Source organism: Rhododendron vialii, chromosome 7a (genome assembly GCF_030253575.1).
Source record: "Rhododendron vialii isolate Sample 1 chromosome 7a, ASM3025357v1".
Lineage (NCBI taxonomy): Eukaryota > Viridiplantae > Streptophyta > Magnoliopsida > Ericales > Ericaceae > Rhododendron > Rhododendron vialii.
This window is the reverse complement of record NC_080563.1, coordinates 41,067,983-41,088,995: the sequence shown is the minus strand read 5'-3', so window position 1 is coordinate 41,088,995 and position 21,013 is coordinate 41,067,983. Positions and strand designations below refer to the sequence as shown.

At 36.7% G+C, this 21,013-nt stretch overlaps 2 protein-coding genes across 2 annotated transcripts; both read left to right on the top strand.

Annotated features, from left to right (window-relative positions):
• Nucleotides 1-3,575: 3,575 nt before the first annotated feature.
• LOC131334483 (expansin-A1-like) lies at nucleotides 3,576-6,263 on the top strand. The gene is made up of 3 exons (XM_058369515.1): nucleotides 3,576-4,314; nucleotides 4,461-4,782; nucleotides 5,522-6,263. Exons 1-3 carry the CDS (start codon nucleotides 4,176-4,178, stop codon nucleotides 5,829-5,831), a joined length of 771 nt encoding a protein of 256 aa, XP_058225498.1. The 5' UTR covers nucleotides 3,576-4,175; the 3' UTR covers nucleotides 5,832-6,263.
• A 10,085-nt stretch (nucleotides 6,264-16,348) lies between these two features.
• Nucleotides 16,349-20,889, top strand: LOC131334482 (peroxidase 64-like). The gene is made up of 4 exons (XM_058369514.1): nucleotides 16,349-16,610; nucleotides 16,709-16,897; nucleotides 17,194-17,356; nucleotides 20,167-20,889. The coding sequence occupies exons 1-4, from the start codon at nucleotides 16,401-16,403 to the stop codon at nucleotides 20,559-20,561; spliced, it is 957 nt and encodes a 318-aa protein (XP_058225497.1). The 5' UTR covers nucleotides 16,349-16,400; the 3' UTR covers nucleotides 20,562-20,889.
• The last annotated feature ends 124 nt before the right edge of the window (nucleotides 20,890-21,013 follow it).

Genomic DNA, 21,013 nt, shown 5'->3' with positions numbered 1-21,013 from the left:
AAATTACTTTTTTCAAGAAAAAAAAGAACCCCAATAACGCGATTAAACTGCCAAAATGGCATTGCAATGGTGGAGCAAAACTGCCTTTTTTGGCAAGGTGACACTGTAGACCACCAAAAAATGACTTTGGCAATGCTATTTTGGCATGTCCGGGTGGACTTGCTCTTAGAAGCTAAAAACAACCTAAGATCAAGCGTTTGTGTTATGACAGTATATCATTTCTTAAAGGTCTAAAACTATTCATATTCTACCCACCTATTCGCATACATGCATGTAGAGCCCCACACATAGTAATGCACTATCATACTCAATGGTGTGTGAGGCCTCCCCTTGGATGTCAATATGTGTGCAAGTATTTGTATTTGCAGCAATTAGCAAAGTTGGTATCGTTGAGAAAATCATTCATAAAAAAAATCATCTTGATTGGATATATATCAATAGGTATCATATGACATCATATTTTTAAAATACATTTTTTGTTTAAATACCAATAAACGTTCAATGAAAATAGGTTTTTTTTTCATGAATAAACTTTTCAACAAACCTTACAAAATGATCGGTTCAGATCGATCATCCTACTATAGAATTGGTGTATCCTTATAAATAAATAGTTTTCTAGAACAGTGACTCGGAAATATTCAGGGTTCTTAAAATTCCAAGAGGTATGGAGAGGCTAGAGGAGCTCACTTTTTGGAGATTTTCCCTTGCTAATATAGCTAATGTTGGTCGTCTAAATGTACATAATATAAAGGGATACTTCTGAATTAATCGTCTCTCTTTTCATCCTTTTCTTTCTCTCCTCCGCATGGGCTATCTATTTTGAATTTTTTACTTTTCGCAACACAAGTGAAATTCTTAAACTAGCTCGTACCGCGCGCCCTTGTGACCAGTCGATCGAGAGCGGAGTTCTGTATATACTAATTAAAGAGTCTTTGTGTTAAGCTGCTTGTATCGTTTTGTGGTCTTACCTAGCTATATGATCGGTTCTCTCTCTTTCCCTTCTTTTTCTTGATTTTGGCTTTAGTACTACTAATAAACAAGATTTTCGTTAAAAAGAGCGCGCGGTGCATTAATTCCAAATATTAGAAAAAAAGCGCTTAATAATTATAACTAAGCATCTCTGGAGAAATCCGCGTTAATTTGCACATGGAAGTTTCAATATTTCATGGGAAGATTAATTTATGAATTAATAATAACTTAATTAATTTGGTCATAATTTAATTACGAATTAATACGTACAGGAATGACATTTCACATTCTCCCGCCACAAACACCGGGGAAAGGACAACTTTTAGTACCAGTCAATGCTTATTTAACCTTTTGACAAAAAAAAAAAAAACATTTGCTTAATTAAGCACCAACATATATTTATATAAAAAAGCCGTTGAAACATAAAAGATCAAATGCTATTATTCTCTTACCTTGGCCTTTAAGGCTTAAGCCCGCTTGTTCATCAACTTTTTTCTTTTTCAGTAAGACCTCAAACAAAACTAAAATATGACAAACCAAAGGACAAAGGTTGAGGCCTCGGAATCCCGATCGAAAGGTTGGCCCGGTAGTTACGTCTCAAGATCGAAACCTAGCTCCTAAGTGCTATCAATTGTACGGGGTTAGTCCAACCCCAGATTTTACTAAGCTCCCGCGAGTGAAAGGTGGTGGAATTGCTCTCCGAGAACAACGGTCGAAATACGTGTAAGCTGCCTCGAACACCATGAGTTTTTAAATGAAAAGAAACTGTTGAGGCTCTGATTGCCGTGCTCCATTAGACGTGTATGAACCTGTATCAAAATTTCAAATAGAAATGTAGCTTTTCTTCGACTCAAATTGCAAAAACATCAAAATTGGTTTACCCATCTTTAACGTTATGTTATAATGTAACTTGTAAACAAAATGAAGAACCCGATCAAAAGAAAAACAAATAGAAGTACACAACCAATAGCTTTTCAGCATGGTTTATATGTATGATAGGAGTTTTGTGTATTAATGTACGACACATAGGTGACGCTAAACCTTCAATGTACGGAGTCAAGCGTAAATTTCACAGAAACACCATAAACATGGAAACCGAACCAATTCTACAATTATGATCCGTTTGTGTGATGATCAAGTAATTTCTTGTTCGGTTACCCTCACAAATCAGATACATTTTAATTAAGCACGCGACGATGTATTTTATCATGCGAAATTTGGGTGCTATAAAACACGCAACTGACTCTGAACCTTCAATATGTTGATTCAAACTGAAGTTTTGCATTCTCAATGACATAAAAGAGCTTTAAAAAAAAGGAATTTAATATATATATATATATGTGTGTGTGTGTGTGTAGCAAAACTATATGGAAGAACAAAGATTTAAACTTAGTAAACATAAAAGTATGTTCTAATATATATATATAAATAAATAAAATTAATAAATACCACTAAAAGGGTTGTCCCGTTTGGCAGAGTTTATGATTTTCAAAGTTTTGAACCCTACAAGCTACAATACACACTCCCTTTTGGAATATTTTTTTGGGGTATATTATCTACAGTCTGTAACATTTACCAAAAACAACATAACATTCATCACAAAAAGGCTAATATTTCACTACGAAGAGATGTAAGATTTTGAATTAAAAACAGGCATAACATTTCAACATAAAAAGGTTTTTTTACGTAGGAAGGGATTAACCGACCTGTGAGCTCTGCCTTCTCTCTACTTTCTCTCCCTATCTTTTCAATTGTTAGGGTTTGTGCCGGGGGCTGGGGTGGAGTTGCCACCTCCACCTCCAGCCGACCACCCTACTCCACCATGTTGCCTCTTCTAACCCTTTTCTCTGCCTCCCTCTCTCCCACTCCGCCTCGGATCCACTTTCTATCGCCACCCTTACTCATAACCCATCTTCCTCTTCCCCACCCTCCACCGCCGTTCCAAATAGATCCTCTACCGCCTTCCCCTCTCAAAACCCTCCTCCGCTCTCCACCTCGTCCTTTGTGGCTTACGTTTGGGTCTGATCGGGCGTAGTGGTGTAGCTAGGGTGACTCGACTCTTCCTCCAGCAAATAAGTTATTGGATCCGTGGCGGCGCTTTCGGCGACATTGATGGAGACCGGAGTTTTATGTTGTTTCTTGTCCCTCTCCGGTTTCAAAGAGTTTTGTTCCCTGCATGGAACCTTTTCTACACTCTGGGGTATTTATGTTCCCTCACTGAGTTGCTCGGAGGGGAGGACGGTGAGGCTAGTCAAATTACTTTCAACTCCATTTGCGCCTTCTCCCTGCCTTGAACCTCTTCCTCTTTTAATGTACTTGGTGAGTGCCTATACAATCCACATGGATAATCCAAATATTGAGGTCTTCTTACCCAATGGAGGGATTCGAGATTTGGGCGTTGCCTCCGGGCAATTTCTTGTTTTCAAAATAAATGTATGACATTTTACCACAAAGAAACTTAACATTTCACCCAATAGACGCATAATTATAAAGATGCATACCATTTGCATCCTTAACCATAAAAAGACATAACATTTACCGAAACAAGCATTAAATTTCGCTTAAGGATGCGTAAAATTCACCAAACATAGGCATATATTTCACAAAACTAGGGGTGTTCATTGCAGCATTTCTCAAAAACAATCACTATCAATGTTGTTGCGCCGGCCACCAAATCGTTAGGCAGACAAAAGAAAAATCTAAGAATCTCCTGTCAGGAATGATTGGAATCCTCCATATCTCTTTGGTCAAAAGGCCAGCCATGTGATCTTCAATCAGTAATTTGAAGCAAAAAATATTCCTAGAAGTAGAAGCCATTGAATATGTTGCGTTTACCTTCGTATAGCAACAACCGCGCGCCGTCTACATTTATGTATATACGTTTATATATACATGTATATAAAATGATGAGTGTGAAAAGGGAACAATTTGGGTTATATTGTTTGATCCAATACACGGCCCTTCTGTTGGGAAAACCATGTGAGTGGAATGAACGTGGAATTATAAATTAATTTTAGAGAATTTCTGGAGGGTGGCTGTGATAAAAAAAAGGGATACAAATATGAGGGACCACATGGGAAGTTGTTGCCTCAGATGGGTCTGGCCCTTATTTAAGACGCACTCCATGTGTTTGTAAAATCACTCAAAGAAAATCCAGTCACCATTTTCTTCCTCATTTGGCTTTCACAATTGGCAGAGCAAGAAAAATGGCGGAAAACAGCATTCTTGCTCTGGTGATAATTTCCATTTGCCAAGTTTTAATCCATGTGGACGCGTTCAAGGCTTCTCCCTGGTATAGTGCTCATGCTACTTTCTACGGAGGCAGCGACGCCTCTGGAACCATGGGTATGTAGCTTGTATAGTTCTAATTTCCAATTTTCATGTTCTTGTTTATATATATTTTTTGAATTGAAACAAATCGCAGTAATGCAGAGTTCAGCTTTTGGGGTAATATATTTCACATTCATGAAATGATTTTTTGTTGGAAACAGCTGGAGCATGTGGATTTGGTAACACGTATACGACTGGCTATGGGGTAGCCACTACAGCTTTGAGCACTGCATTGTTCAATAATGGGGCTTCATGTGGGCAATGCTACAGGATCGTTTGTGATTATAGGTTGGATACACAATTTTGTATTAAAGACAAGGCGATAACAGTCACCGCCATTGACTTTTGCCCGCCTAACTGGTCCGAACCAAGCGACAATGGAGGGTGGTGCAATCCTCCCCGCCCGCATTTCGACATGTCTCAACCTGCTTGGCTAAATATTGGGATTTACGTCGGTGGGATCGTGCCAGTTGTTTACCAAAGGTCTTAATATCTCCCACCTCTTGTCTCTCTTTCTTTTTTGCAGTATATACATAGAGAATGATGCTACAAAATATAGAAGTTTCACATACAATGGTGTCACATTTTGTTAGAAACACTAACAACTTATTAGGTTCAAAAAGGCAAGTACCATATCCCAGTGAATCACTAGTAAGTAGAGTAAGATTCAAAGGCTGTCAAATCTCTGCGCTATTTCCAGTGCACTTAAAACCGCACAATCATCTGTTGAGGTTCTTTTATTTTCTTATTATCACATACCATTTGTCTGGAGTGCATATGGAACAAAGGGACAACAAGGCTTTGGGGGCAAAGTTCGTTATTCACTTTTTGTATGCAAATTATATTTTTCAACTTTATATATCCATATAAAAGCGAAAGAGGGGCCGGGCAGTATCATTGGATTTGGCCCTACTAAACTCTCAAAAATCCTACATAAAACCCTCCAGTCATTACACTTTTAGTAGTTGGCCCTCATGAGTTAAAAAAGATTCTACGACCTTCCTTATCAAATTTTATGTATCTGCCTCTCTATAGAATATAACACATACGAGCAATGCTAAGAAACATGACACGTGGGGTCATTCCGTTAATTTACTATAGGCAATTCACATGGTATACAAAACTTGGTCACTAGATATTGTAACGATAGCTGAATATAGTGGATATATTATACGTATGCAATTTTGTGGCTTATGGCTTTGGTCTTTGTGTGTCGATACAGGGTCCCATGCAAGAGACATGGTGGAATGAGATTCACAATCAATGGAAATCCTTGGTTTAACCTTGTATTGATAAGCAATGTGGGTGCAGCTGGATCTATTCAAGCTATATCAATCAAGGGCTCAAACACTGATTGGATTCCCATGTCACTGAACTGGGGAGTAAACTGGCAATCTAGTACCTATCTCATTGGCCAAGTTCTCTCCTTTATGATCACAGCATCTGATGGAGAAGTCGTTCAATGTCTCAACATTGCGCCTTCAAACTGGGGATTTGGGCAGACCTTCTCTGACAGATACTGTCAATTCTAAAGTTGAAATTGCAGGTTTCGGTGTTCAGGGTTGAGGGTTTGTGGTATCAGTTGCTGCGGCGAGCTTTTTTGTTTTATAGAAGCAGCCCGCCATTCTTTTTGGAATTTACATTATTTGGTGGGAATGAAAAAGATAAAGATGAAGTTGATGGTCGAGACGTGGTGAACCCATAATAAACTCAGGGCTAAGAAATTCTTCCTTTTTTCTTTTGAGTTTCTACAATTCAAATTTCTGCAATTGTATTTGGAGGTGGGGATTATGTGTATATGGTAATAAAGTTGTTGTATTGTATATTAATAAGCATCGCGGTTTCTGCTTCATATAATGTGTTTCCGGTTGTTCGATCTTGTAATATATTTGTCATGTATAGCATGAATTGTTGTCATTATTATATCATAACATTGTGACCTAATAAACCTTTGTTCTCTCTCTCTCTCTCTCTCTCTCTCTCTCTCTCTCTCTCTCTCTCTCTCTCTCTCTCTCCATGTATGTGTGTGTGTGTATGTATGTATGTGTATATATATATATTTGGTTGTGGTTCATACAATGGAATGTTAGGGGTTAGTAGTTAGTCTGGTTACAGTATTGGGAGTCGAGCATCTCCTCCAAGAGGACTCAAACTCGAGACCTTTCCCTTAGAAGAGAGAATAAGAGCATCCATAGTGGAATAATCAAAAATAAAAAATAAAAAATTGTCACATCATCTTTTAGTTATCCAATTAAGAGGTAGCTAAGGTTAATAATGTAGATGTCTATAATGGCATAGTCAAAATTGAATAATCAAAACTTGCCACATCACATTTTCAACCTATAAAATCTAAAAATTGTCACCATATGAAACAATTTTTTAAAATAGTTTTCAAACTAATAAAAACAGGTTATTAGAAATAGAAAATAAATTTTTGAAAACTTTTATTTTGAAACAAATACTTTTCGGAAAAATTTTTAAAAAAAAGTTTTTGAAAAAAAGACATTTTTTTTAGGGGAGTGATTTTGCCACTCCCCTTTTTGTCTTGATAAGATGTTTTGTTTTGTGAGAGAAGAGGAGTGGCAAAATCAATTTCCTTTTTTTAAAATAACAGTTTTTGAAATTTGTAGAAAAACAAAAACTTCTTTTAAAAATATGTGAGAGAGAGAAGTATTTGAAAAAAAAAGGCATTTTTTTTTAAAATAACAAATTTTTGAAAATTGCAAAAGAACAAAAACTTCTTTGAGAGAGAGAGAGAGAGAGAGAGAGAGAGAGAAGTTTTTGAAAAAAAAAAGGCATTTTTTTTAAAATAACAATTTTTGAAAATTGCAAAAAAACAAAAACTTCTTTCAAAGAGAGAGAGAGAGATCGAGAGAGAGAGAGAAAGAGAAGTTTTGGTTATTGGCAAAAGGTTGCTAGTTTTTTATTCAATGGCCAAAATTTGATGAGTTGCTAAGGTCATCCACAGTGATATAATCAAAAGTCAATTGTTTTTAAAGCTAACAATGTTAGTGCAAAAATGGCTTACAATGGTATAATCAAACTTAACAACATTTTTAGAAATAATTAAATTTTGGATTTTGGATAATCAAAACTAGCAACCTTTTTCAATAATCAAAATTTATGAACCCCACACCACATAAGTTAACTAGTTCCAAAATTTGTATACATGCGTGTTTCTATTGGTATTTTCTTCTTCTCTTTTTCGCCTACTCTATATCTTCTTCACTTCACTCATAAACTATTTCTCTTTCTTTCCCTCTAAAAGTGAAACTCATATCTTTGGATCATCTACAATTCAACTCATCATTGCCAGATTAAGGTATTTCAATTAAATGACTTCGTGTTTCCAAAATCCTCGAGTTGTCATAGGTTATATGTTTATTGTATCCGGAGCATACGGGTGGTTCTTTGGTTCACGTACATGGAAAGCTTTAGTTACAGACAAAGCTTCCTAGATGAGAGTTGTATCGTGAGAATTGGAACACCGATTAACTCGGTGCAAGAGCGGACGCATCTGCATCTTCTCTAACGAGAGAGCTTTAATTAAACAGAAACTTTAACGAATATTTCCAACACCATGATCAGCAGCAGCATATATATGACTGACAGTCGACAGTAATTATTGGATGTTTCCTACTAGTAGCTAGAATTTAGGACAGCTAATCCCATTGAGGTTTGGTGTTGGTCCATGGGACTATACTTTTGTAGAATTGTAGTAAATCTTCACTACGATTAGACGAATATATATAGGACCGGGCATGTAATATTGGTAGTGTGAATTACTGCATCTATACTAGTGAACTACGTCACGACCTTCTCAAAACTGTTCTACCAATAACTGAAATTATTGCAGCGTTATGTGATTTTAGATAAGGCAACGTAAAACGATCCTTGTGTTCTATCTGTAAAATTGAATTTTTCATAAAAATGTCACCTACTAGTGATGAGGAGGGTCAAATAATCACCCTCTTTGCTATGCTATACCTATGTGATCATGTGCTTACACGAGGCGTGATTCCTAGTGTGATTACTAGATTATGTTGCAGCCCCCATACAGACGTGTCGGGTTAATATATAGAATGGTTAACTCCGAAGATCAATTTCACTCTTTAGTGATGGAGTTCGAATTGAAATTGGACCAAAATTTCGTATGAATTGACTCAACGTGAAAACTTAAGAGGTGATTAAGTTTGGTTATGCCACTGTGAGCACTTTTTTGAAAAAATATTACTAATTTTAGCAACACTATAATTTTAGTTATTCCACTCTGAATGCTCAAGGAGCTATCATCAACACCAATAAATATGCTACATATATACAAGGCCAAATAGAAAATTTGTTAAGGCTGAAAAAGCTCGAATCGCTTCAGATATTGGTTGGTCTTGATTTGGAAATTTTCTTGAAAAAACACTGGTTTTATTACTTTTATAAAATACTACACTATTAAGCTACATGTATTAAACACAATTACGTCGTCATTTACGTATTTAATAAATTGACATTGCAAATTTTTAAGAGAAAAAAGTTTATGCTTCATTATGAAATTCTAGAGTTATAATACATCATAAATGCTTAACTCCCAAATTTTGGCACCCTCTATAACAAAATCTTTGGGGTTATGTCCGGTGTCGGCCCTAACTTTTACAGGATACCAAATAAAGCCGTAGAAAATCAGGTCAGTCACAATAGCAGGTAGTTACCTGGTGTACCTTAATAGGATCTAATCTTCTATTTGAATCTTGTGAAGGAAAATATATATCATAGAGTCCGTACTTTTAGTTGTGGGTCCCACAAGAATGTGCGATACTCGAGTGACCTGTGGTGAAGCACCATGTGGCGGCGCTCCCAAATTATTAAATAAGTAGACTGCCATAAAGGAGTGGCAAGCTTTTTCGAACAATCGAGGATTTTTTGATTGTTTGCTACTGGCATGTTGTTTCCACGTAGCTTTATTCGTTCAACCCTAACCACCAAATCCATTTTCTTTTCACCCAATCACATAATTAAGTAGATTTCATCCACACAGATTACTCCGAATGTCTCGTCTTTTATTCTCCCCTTTTTAAAAAAAAAAAATGATCCATTGATTTATTTTTGTAATTAGTGAATTTCTTTTTAGTCCTCAATAAAATGTATACAAAAATAAACCGAAGTTGAGAAAAGTTCAGAAAAGACAGAACATTAAGCCCATAAATTGTTTCAATCATTCTACAACCACAAACACTTACACAAATATTTGTAAGACTAAATTTTGTAATTAGTCTTTATGGCCCACATGTTTTAAGTATGACACATACGAATAATGGGTCCAATGAGATTCTCCATATCTTTATGCCTAAGATTTTATTCTATTGGTCAAATAAAGAAGTTGTTTCCTAAATACACTATACTTTGATAGGAAGTTAGTATCAATGTTTAATAAGGAAACCGGTTCTCTCTCTGCCTATGAAAGAGCGTCTAAGGTTCTATCAAATTAACGTGATATACTAAGAGGCTAGATCCGGGTACGCTTTTCTTGTTTATTTAGTTTCCGCTTAATGGTTGTATTGTGGTAATCATGGTAGTTCTAGATCCTAGCATAATGTAGGGTGTTAATTATCTAACACAATAAAGAATAAAACTTACAATATTTACACAAACCCGCTCACATTTACATTAGGGCCCACACACACTACACTTCTAGTGGGCCCCACCAAAAGAGGGAGTGTGTGTAAGTGTTTGTAGTTGAATAATAATTGAAATTGTTTTCTCTTAATCATCTAGTCGTTACCGAATTTTTTTTTAGCTTTTGCATAATTCTTTATTTTTTAAGTTTCGCTCGTCAAAAGTATTGTTCAAACCTAAAAAGTTTGACACAAAATTAGCGAAAATCCAGAAAAGGCTGATGATGATGACATTCTTTATTTACATGCTCTCTTTCTTTTCCCCCAAGAAATTACTTATATCCTCAAAAAAATATACAGTATATATATATATTTGACTCTTGCCTAGAAATATTGCTGTGTGAAAACAAAAAATTAAATTGGTTAACTTCATTTCCCTTGGAACAAATTGGGAATGGCTTCCTCCAAAACAATAGAAAATTGAAATATTCCTTTAACAACTCTACTATGTACATAACGGTCTAGATCACCCAAAACAATAGAAAATTGAAAGTTGAAACTGCAGGTTTCGGCGTTCAGGGTTGAGGGTTTGTGGTATCAGTTGCTGTGGCGAGCTTTTTTATTTTATAGAAGCAGCCTGCCATTCTTTTTGGAATTTACATTGTTTGGTGGGAATGAAAAAGATAAAGATGAAGTTGATGGTCGAGACGTGTCGAACACAATAAATTCAGGGCTATCAAATTCTTCCTTTTTCTTTTGAGTTTCTACACTTCAAATTTCTGCAATTGTATTTGGAGGTGGGGATTATGTGTATATGGTAATAAAAGAAGTTGTATATTTATTAACAATAAGCATCGTGGTTTCTGCTTCATATAATGTGTTTCCTGTTGTTAGATCTTGTAATATATTTGTCATGTATAGCATGAATTGTTGTTATTCTTAGGGTATCCGCACTAGTCTCTCTATATTTTGGAGTAAATTACTTTTTAAAAATTAACTTTATTACTTTAGCTACTTACTTTTAAAATATCTCCTACATCAGACCTTCTATATTAAAATTATCATATTAAAAATATTTTTTCTTTATTCTTAAAAAAAAAAGATAAAACCAAAACAGAGAAACAAAACAAAACAGCGACAGCAATTGAATCTCTCTCTCTCTCTCTCTCTCTCTCTCTCTCTCTCTCTCTCTCTCTCTCTCTCTCAAATCCAATCCCAGAATATCGGCAAACAAAACCCCAAATCAGTCTCAACCAAAGATCATGCAACAGCACAAACCCCCCTCCCCCGTGTCCCCCACCTCACCTCACAGCGGCAACCAACGATCAACCCCTCTGATCACCACCCCACTTCTCCCTCCAAACCCCATCTCAACCACGGCATGCATCATCTTCATCTCTTCATGGGCCGACCTCAAAAGCCAGGAGCAGGTGAACAGTGAGAGGGCCAAGCTCAAAGCCAGTGGATCTGCGGCAAAAAAAGTGGAGCCTCTGAGCACGAGCAGCCATGGGAGCAGCTTGCTTCGAGCAGGTAATTAATAAAATAAGGATGACTTATGAACAGTGCCCCGTGAGAAGAAACTGTTAAGGAAATAGAATTCCACATTGCTTGGGAGTGAAATGGGTGATCACTTAATAACATCTGGGACCTCTTCCCTCATTGTCAATTGGTTTTGACATGGACATAAAGTTTTCACATGGTATCAGAGCGGGGCACGTTCCACCCCACATTTTAAAAATTAACAATCTACACCCCACGATGACAGACCAGCAAAAAGGCTGCACGATAATAGGACCCAAAAGTGGCCACACGTGACAGATCTCAAATGCGGCTGCACGTGAGGGGGGATGTTAAGGAAATAGAATACCACATTGCTTGGGAGTGGAATGGGTGATCACACGATGATAGGACCCAAAAGTGGCCACACGTGACAGACCTCAAATGCGGCTGCACGTGAGGGGGGATGTTAAGGAAATAGAATCTCACAATGCTTGGGAGTGGAATGGGTGATCATAACATCTGGGACCTCTTCACTCATTGTCAATTGGTTTTGAGATGGACATAAAGTTTCCACATGGTACTGTAACAAAGCTACACCAATTGTAAAGTAGAGAGGGAAGTAGTGTGGCTGATGCAGGAGAGTTTAGGAGGTTTTGCTCTTTATTATAGTGTGATGGAGGAAGTAACGAGAGAGATGCAGATGCTCTTATATCATAACATTGTGACCTAATAAACCTCTCTCTCTCTCTCTCTCTCTCTCTCTCTCTCTCTCTCTCACTCTCTCTCTCTCTCTCTCTCTCTCTCTCTCTCTCTCTCTCTCTCTCTATTACATATATATATATATATATATAGATAGACACACACACACACACACACACACACAATAGAATGTTAGGGGTTAGTTGATAGTCTGGTTATAATATTGGAAGTCGAGCACCTCCTCCCAGAGGACTTGAACTCGGAACCTTTTCCTTAGAAGGGAGAATAAGAGCATCCACAGTGAAATAATCAAAAGTGGATAATCAAAAGTTGTCACATCATCTTTTGGTTATCCATTTAGGAAGTTATTAAGGTTAGCAATGTACATGTCCATAATAGCATAATCAAAATTGAATAATCAAAACTTGCTGCATCACATTTTTAACCTATAAAAATCTAAAAATTGTCACCATATGAAATAATTTTTTTAAATAGTTTTCAAACTAATAAAAACAGGTTATTAGAAATAGAAAAAAAATTTAAAAAAAGTTTTTGAAAAAAAGACATTTTTTTAGGGGAGTGATTTTGCCACTCTCCTTTTTGTTAATATCACTCCTCTTTGTGTCTTGATAAGATGTTTTGTTTTGTGAGAGAACATGAGTGGCATTAACAAAAAAGAAAGTGGCAAAATAAATTTCCTTTTTTAAAAATAACAATTTTTGAAATTTGCAAAAAAACAAAAACTTCTTTTAAAAATATGAGAGAGAGAGAGAGAGAGAGAGAGAGAGAGAGAGAGAGAAGTTTTTGAAAAAAAAGGGCATTTTTTTTAAAATAACAATTTTTGAAAATTGCAAAAAAACAAAAACTTCTTTCAAAGAGAGAGAGAAGTTTTGGTTATTGGCAAAAGGTTGCTAGTTTTAATTATTCAATGGCCAAAATTTGATAAGTTGCTAAGGCCATCCACAGTGATATAATCAAAAGTCAATTATTTTTAAAGTTAACAATGTTGGTACAAAAAAATGGCTCACAATAGTATAATCAAACTTAGCAATATCTTTAGAAATAATCAAATTCTGGAGTTTGGATAACCAAAACTAGCAACCACCTTTTTCAATAATTAAAATTTATAGACCCCACACCACATAAGTTAACTAGTTCCAAAATTTGCATACACGAGTGTTTCAATTAATTGGTATTTTCTTCTTCTCTTTTTAGCCTACTTTATATTTTCTTCACTTCACCCACAAACTATTTATCTTTTTTTCCCTCCAAAAGTGAAGCTCATATCTCTCGATCATCTACAATTCAATCAATCATTGCCGGATTAAGGTATTTCAATTAAATGACTCCGTGTTTCCAAAATTCTCAAGTTGTCATAGGTTATATGTTTATGGTATCCTAAGCATACGGACGGTTCTTTGGTTCACGTATGTGAAAAGCTTTAGTTACAGACAAAGCTTCCTAGATGAGAGTTGTATCGTGGGAGTGGAGCACCGATTAACTCGGTGCAAGAGGAGGGGACGCATCTGCATCTTCTCTAACGAGAGAGCTTTAATTAAACAGACAGAAACTTTTAACGAATATTTCCAACACCATCAGTAGCAGCATATGTATGACTGAGTCACTGACAGACACTTCTTGGATGTTTCCTACTAATAGAACAAATTAAAGGACACATTTCAATTCAGCAAATTAATGTAGGACACATTGCAATTGAGATATTTTGTTTTATTTTTTTTTTCCTACTAACTTTCAGTGAAGACCCCTGCAGATGGAGCCACCAAATAAAGTGGGACCTAATTCAGTTGAAAAATGAGGAGTTGATGTATATTTTTCATTCTCTCAATACTGGAGGAGGCTAGCTCAAAGATCATTTTCCCTCAATTAAATGATCAAAAAAGACCATTTCAATACCCATGTTTGATTGGATTTGATTATTGAATTGGTCCGTTTAGCGTAAGGATCACAAATAATTAGGTCTTTGATTAAATTTTGTTCTGGTCAAACAAATATACAATATCTGATATGTATAGATAATTCTCTCATGGTGTAGGACACAGTATCGTGGGGGTTTGGTATTGGTCCATGGGACTATACTTTTGTAGAATTGTAGTATGTCTTCACTACGATTAGACGAATATATATATAGGACCGGGCCGGCATGTCATATCGGTAATGTGAATTACTGCATCTATACTAGTGAACTACGTCACAACCTTCTCAAAACTGTTCTTCCAATAACTGAAATTGTTGCAACGTTATGCAATTTTAGGTAAGGCAACGTAAAGCAGTCCTTGTGTTCTATCCGTAAAATTGAATTTTGCATAAAAATGTCACATACTAGTGATGAGGAGGGTCAAATAATCACCCTCTTGGCTATGTTGTACCTACGTGATCATGTGCTTACACGAGGCGCGATTCCTAGTGTGATTACCAGATTATGTTGCAGCCCCCACACGTACATGTCAGGTTAATAGAATGATTTAACTCTGAAGATCAATTTCACTCTTTAGTGATGGAGTTCGAATTGAAATTGGACCAAAATTTCGTATGAATTGAGTTAACGTGAAAACTTAAGAGGTGGTTAAGTTTGGTTAAGCCACTGTAAGCATTTTTTTGAAAAAATATTGCTAATTTTAGCAATCCTATGATTTTAATTATTCCACTGTGGATGCTCAAGGAGCTATGATCAACACCAATAAATATGCTACATATATACAAGGCCAAATAGAAAATTTGTTAAGGCTGAAAAAGCTCGAATCGCTTCAGATATTGGTTGGTCTTGGTTTGGCATTAGCTTGCTGTATTGAAACGGAAATTTTCTTGAAAAAACACTGGTTTTATTACTTTTACAAAAAATACTATTAAGCTACATGTATTAAACACAATTACATCGTCATTTACGTATTTAATAAATTTACATTGCAAATTTTTGAGAGAAAAAAGTTTATGCTTCATTATGAAATTCTAGAGTTATAATACATCATAAATGCTTAACTCCCAAATTTTGGCACCCTCTATAACAAAATCTTTGGGATTATGTCCGGTGTCGGCCCTAACTTTTTACAGGATACCAAATAAAGCCGTAGAGGATCAAGTCAGTTACAGCAACAGGTAGTTACCTGGTGTACCTTAATAGGATCTAATCTTCTGTTTGAATCTCAAATTTATGAAGGAAAATATATATCATAGAGTCCGTACTTTTAGTTGTGAATCCCATAAGAATGTGCGGTACTCAAGTGACCTGGAAGAGCACCATTGGGCGGCGCTCCCGGATTATTAAATAAGTGACTGTCATAAAGGAGTAGCAAGCTTTTTTAAACAATCGAAGGATTTTTTAATTGTTTGCTACTGGCAAAGTAGTTTCCGCCTAGCTTTATTCGTTCAACTCTAACCACCAAATCCATTTTCTTTTCACCCAATCACATAATTAAGTAGATTTCATCCACACAGATTACTCCGAATGTCTCGTCTATTATTCTCCCCTTTTTTTAAAAAAAATGCTCCATTGTTTTATTTTTTTAATTAGTGAATTTCTTTTTAGTACTCAATAAAACGTAAAAAAAAATAAACCGAAGTTGAGAAAAGTTCAGAAAAGAAAAAACATAAAGCCCATAAATTGTTTCAATCATTCTATAACCACAAACACTTACACAAACCCACTCACATTTGCATTGGGGCCCATACACACTATACCTCCAGTGGGCCCCACCAAAAGATGTGAGCGTGTGTAAGTGTTTGTGGTTAAATAATAATTGAAATTGTTTTCTCTTAATCATCTAGTCCTTACCGAATTTTTTTTAGCTTTTGCATAACTCTTTAGTTTTTAAGTTTCGCTCGTCAAAAGTATTGTTCAAACCTAAAAAGTTTGACATAAAATTATCGAAAATCCAGAAAGGACTGAAGATGACATTCTTTATTTACATGCTCTCTTTCTTTTCCCCCAAGAAATTACTTATATCCTCAATATATATATATATATATATATATATATATATATATATATTTGACTCTTGCCTAGAAATATTGCTGTGTGAAAACAACAAATTAAATTGGTTAACTTCATTTCCCTTGGAACAAATTGGGAATGGCTTCCTCCAAAACAATAGAAAATTGAAATATTCCTTTAACAACTCTACTATGTACATAACGGTCTAGCTCACCCAATTTGCTACAGTAACAAGTAACAACCAACCACCATATTTTAATTATGTCAATTACCACTCTCTCCCCTCTTTAAATACTTGCATTGAGAAGGAGATTAAGGGAGCTAAAATTAATTTCTAAGTGTCTAAAATGGCAGCTACCACCCCTCTTGCATTGGCTTTACCACTTCTTTTGCTTTCAATTTCCACACTTGTGAACTCACTCAGCCCAAACTATTATGACCAAAGTTGCCCGGGAGCAGAATCGAAAATCACCGGTGTCGTGAAGAAAGCGATAATGAATGACAGAAGAGTTCCAGCAGCCCTGCTCCGCATGCACTTCCATGATTGCTTTATCAGAGTAACCAATTTCACACTAGTATTACGTACCTCTGAACAGACATATGCGATTTTTCATGTATGTGTTCGTTTATGTTGCGTTTGTGTTTTGTTCTGAAGGGCTGTGATGGTTCAGTGCTGTTGAATTCAACTAGCAAGAAAAAAGCCGAGAAAGATGGACCCCCAAACATTTCATTGCACGCGTTTTATGTCATTGATGTTGCAAAGAAAGAAGTTGAGGCCATGTGCCCTGGTGTTGTTTCTTGTGCCGATATCTTGGCTCTTGCCGCAAGGGATGCAGTTGCTCTGGTTAGTTAATTTTTACAGCATTTTGATCAATTTGTTAGTGAATTTGAAGGTGATGAAGGTATGGTACTATGGTAGTCATAAATGCTTGGACATAGAAGTCGAGACACAAATGTATCAACAGCCGTCCGAAGCGTGTGGGTGCTATGTGCATTGAACACACCGGACGTATCTATGTCTGAACATCTGTTTCCGTAGCAATACTCAATAGTGGTGATGACCGACCGCTAGTGATGCTACTCCACTTCTAACATAAATTCATAAACAAGTAAACTGACATTGGTTTGTGATTTCTTTAGTCTGGTGGTCCAAATTGGCAAGTGCCGAAGGGAAGAAAAGATGGAAGGATTTCAAAGGCTAATGATACCAAACAGTTACCAGCTCCAACCTTTAACTTATCACAACTGCAGCAAAGCTTTTCCCAGAGAGGTCTTTCCTTGGATGATTTGGTGGCACTCTCAGGTAAAATTTGTGTTATACAAACTGCACAAAAAGAGTCTAAAATACAGGGTGTCAACACTGTATCTATCATTGTAGAGTGTTGATCTCATTCAGAATGAATACAGTGCTGCAAGATTAACATTTTGAACTTGCATAGCAAGGACACGTATCCAACACTTAATCTCATAGTGTCTTGATTTTTTTCCAATATTTATTGGTTGGACACTCTCCCTACCCTCTCCAACACTCTAAGGATACCCGCAGGACACTTTAGGGACACTTTAATGATTGTCCCTAAAGTGTCCTGTGCATGTCCTAAGAGTATCAGAGAGTGTCCAACCGCCAAACATTAGGAAAAAATTAGGACACTATGAGATTAAGTGTCGGACATGTGTCCAGAGCGTATCCATGTCCGACACTGACACTCTGCTTCCGGCAAAGTGTCGGTGCTACATAACTTATAATTCACCCTGCCTTGTTCGCATGTGTGACCTCTCATGTCCCCCGTGTTTCAGGTATGTCCCATAATAGGAGATTTTAAAATTTTGATCAATTAATATTTTGACGGGTCCTTGGCGTGTCTGTGTCCCTGTATATGGTGACCTCCTGTTGGAAATTCGTGATGAGCCAAATACACTTAAACAAGTAGGAGAGACATGAGGGAGGAGATAACACACAATTTTTGATAGAATACTTCAACAATCTTTATCACACTCGACTACTTCTAGTAGTTCATCACTCGACTCAACCTCACTTTTCTAATCACTCTCTCTACTTTCAACACACCTTGGCCACACCTAGAATCACTAGATTACATAGGTATTTATAGACTCCTAGATACATGAATCTTACAAACTACTAGATGACTCTTAACCCTTAGACTCCATACATGAATAATACTAATGACTCTTGAACTAACAAATGAATCTTAGCTACATACATGAACCACCACATTCATGCATCATGTGTCTCCTTGGTTTCCTAAAATCCATAATTATCTAAAATCAAGTTACTTTTCCAACATCCCCCTTAAACTTGATTTTGTATTGAGGAATTTACTGCAGCATCGCCATTACCAACTTGAATATGCCACCTTCAATAGCAGCCATCTTCATAGCCATTTCCATGGATGTGAGAACCTTGAATTTAAACTTTCTGTACAGACTTACAAATTTTTCCCTTAAACACTTGTGTAGTGCTTTCAAATGAACATCTTGTAGTTTTTTCTTGAGACGGACATTCCATCGGTTTCCATTCTTGACTTTTGCATACCTCCAATCATGCGGTTCAAAGAACTCATCCATATTTACCCAGCGAGTGTCCAATGCACTATTCGCCAAACCAATGTGTGAATTCCAATTGCTAGGAAAATTACCCTCATGACTTCCATTCTTAGGCTTCAATAGAGTGATTTTGCCAACAAATTCACATGGCTCAAGTCCATAATTCTTGACTGTATTGGATATACCGACCTCAACTTTGTCATCAAAAATTTCTTGAATCTTTTCTTTAGCCTTCCAAATTTCCACCTTTTTCCTTTCATCATATTCAACTCTACCGGCATTCTCTTGTTCAATTGCATCCTCTTCCTTTCCTACGAAGGTCTCTTCTTCTTTGTGAGCCTTAACTTCAATAATTGTTTCTTTCATGCCTTCAACTTCTTTTTCTTCCACTAATTCCACAAGTTCACCATTAATCTGATGATCATCATGCCTGTTTTGCTTGGCCAAATTTCCTTCGACTTTATTCTCCTCAAGCTCTTTGGCTTCAACGGGATAACACTCATCCCCAACTTCAAAAGGTGGATCTTTAAAACCACACTAATCTTGTTTATACTTGTCTTCTTCAAAGCATTGAAGCCAATACTCAGTGGGCAAATATTTTTCTCTGCGATTAGAAGTGATGCAATCAAGCATCGTCCGAGCTTGACTTGGAGATCTCGTCTCCCCGATGTCCCTCCATATCTCTTGGTGAATTGTCTTCTTTAAAATTCCGAGTGCTTTCTCTTCTTTCTCCTCTTGGATTCTTCTCGGCAAATACGTTGTTGGCCCTTCTCCAACAACATCCCACAAGTCACATGCTTTGAAGTAATTTGATAGACTAATCCTCATTCTTTTGTAATTGGAGAACATTAATTTCTCACTCCAAAAACCAATGTAGGTCTCCATTGTCATCAAACGATGATCTATTGCTACTCCACAAGATCAATACCAGGATCGTAGTAGCTCTGATACCAATTTGTTGGAAATTCGTGATGAGCCAAATACACTTAAACAAGTAGGAGAGACATGAGGGAGGAGATAACACACAATTTTTGATAGAATACTTCAACATTCTTTATCACACTCGACTACTTCTAGTAGTTCATCACTCGACTCAACCTCACTTTTCTAATCACTCTCTCTACTTTCAACACACCTTGGCCACACCTAGAATCACTAGATTACATAGGTATTTATAGACTCCTAGATACATGAATCTTACAAACTACTAGATGACTCTTAACCCTTAGACTCCATACATGAATAATACTAATGACTCTTGAACTAACAAATGAATCTTAGCTCCATACATGAACCACACCATTCATGCATCATGTGTCTCCTCGGTTTCCTAAAATCCATACTTATCTAAAATCAAGTTTACTTTTCCAACACCTCCTTGGTGTGTAAATGCTTCAGAGTTCTGAACAGTACTTGAATGAAAGATTGATTAATACTAGTATATTCCAAACCTTCAATGCAAGTCAAACTTTCTATGGATATACCCTTGCCAATGATGTACCACTCTACTACTTATGGTTCACATTTATTCACGTGACATATGTGTAGGAGGCCACACTCTTGGATTTGCCCATTGCTCATCCTTCCAAAACAGGATCCACAACTTCAACACCCAAACCGATGTCGACCCTTCGTTTCAGGCGTCGTTCGCAGCCAACCTAAGGAAGGTTTGTCCGATGCACAACAAGGTACACGCAGCCGGCACCCCATTGGATTCAACCACAACGACATTCGACAACGTTTACTACAAGTCACTTCTCCAGGGGACGAGTATTTTCTCCTCGGACCAAGCTTTGCTCTCTGTTCCAAGGACTGAGGCTTTGGTCTCCAAATTTGCTAGCTCACAAGCAGAGTTTGAAGATGCTTTTGTCAAGTCCATGATCAAGATGAGTAGTCTAGCTGGTGGAGTAGAGGTTAGGCACAATTGTAGAGTGGTTAATTAGGTGAATTTAGCCAATGGTGTTTGTTTGTTTTATTTTTCAATAACTGGATGTCCGGGCCAACTTGTGCGCATCACGACTAATTCCGAACCCCTGAAGTTAACGACCGGGCAAACCTCCAGTGTCCCCAACTTTTGGAATGTTTGGCCTTTGTGTGATTCAAACTTGCAACCTCTAAGGGGGAAGTCCTTTTTACTTGCTTTCTCATACCCACTTGACAAAACCCCTTGAGTTGCCAATTGTGCTATGTTTTTGTGCCTAATTTCTTGTCCATTTTATTGGTAGGAATTTGAGCAATAATAAATGGAATTGTGTGGGCTTGTATTAATTTGTGCTTGTAATATCTCATTTGTGGTCAAGTCTGATTCAATTTTGGAAATTAGTGAGTCATAGTCAGATCTGCCATTACCCTTTTTTGTCTCAAGGGTGAGTGAACCATCAAAATTAGTTCTTCC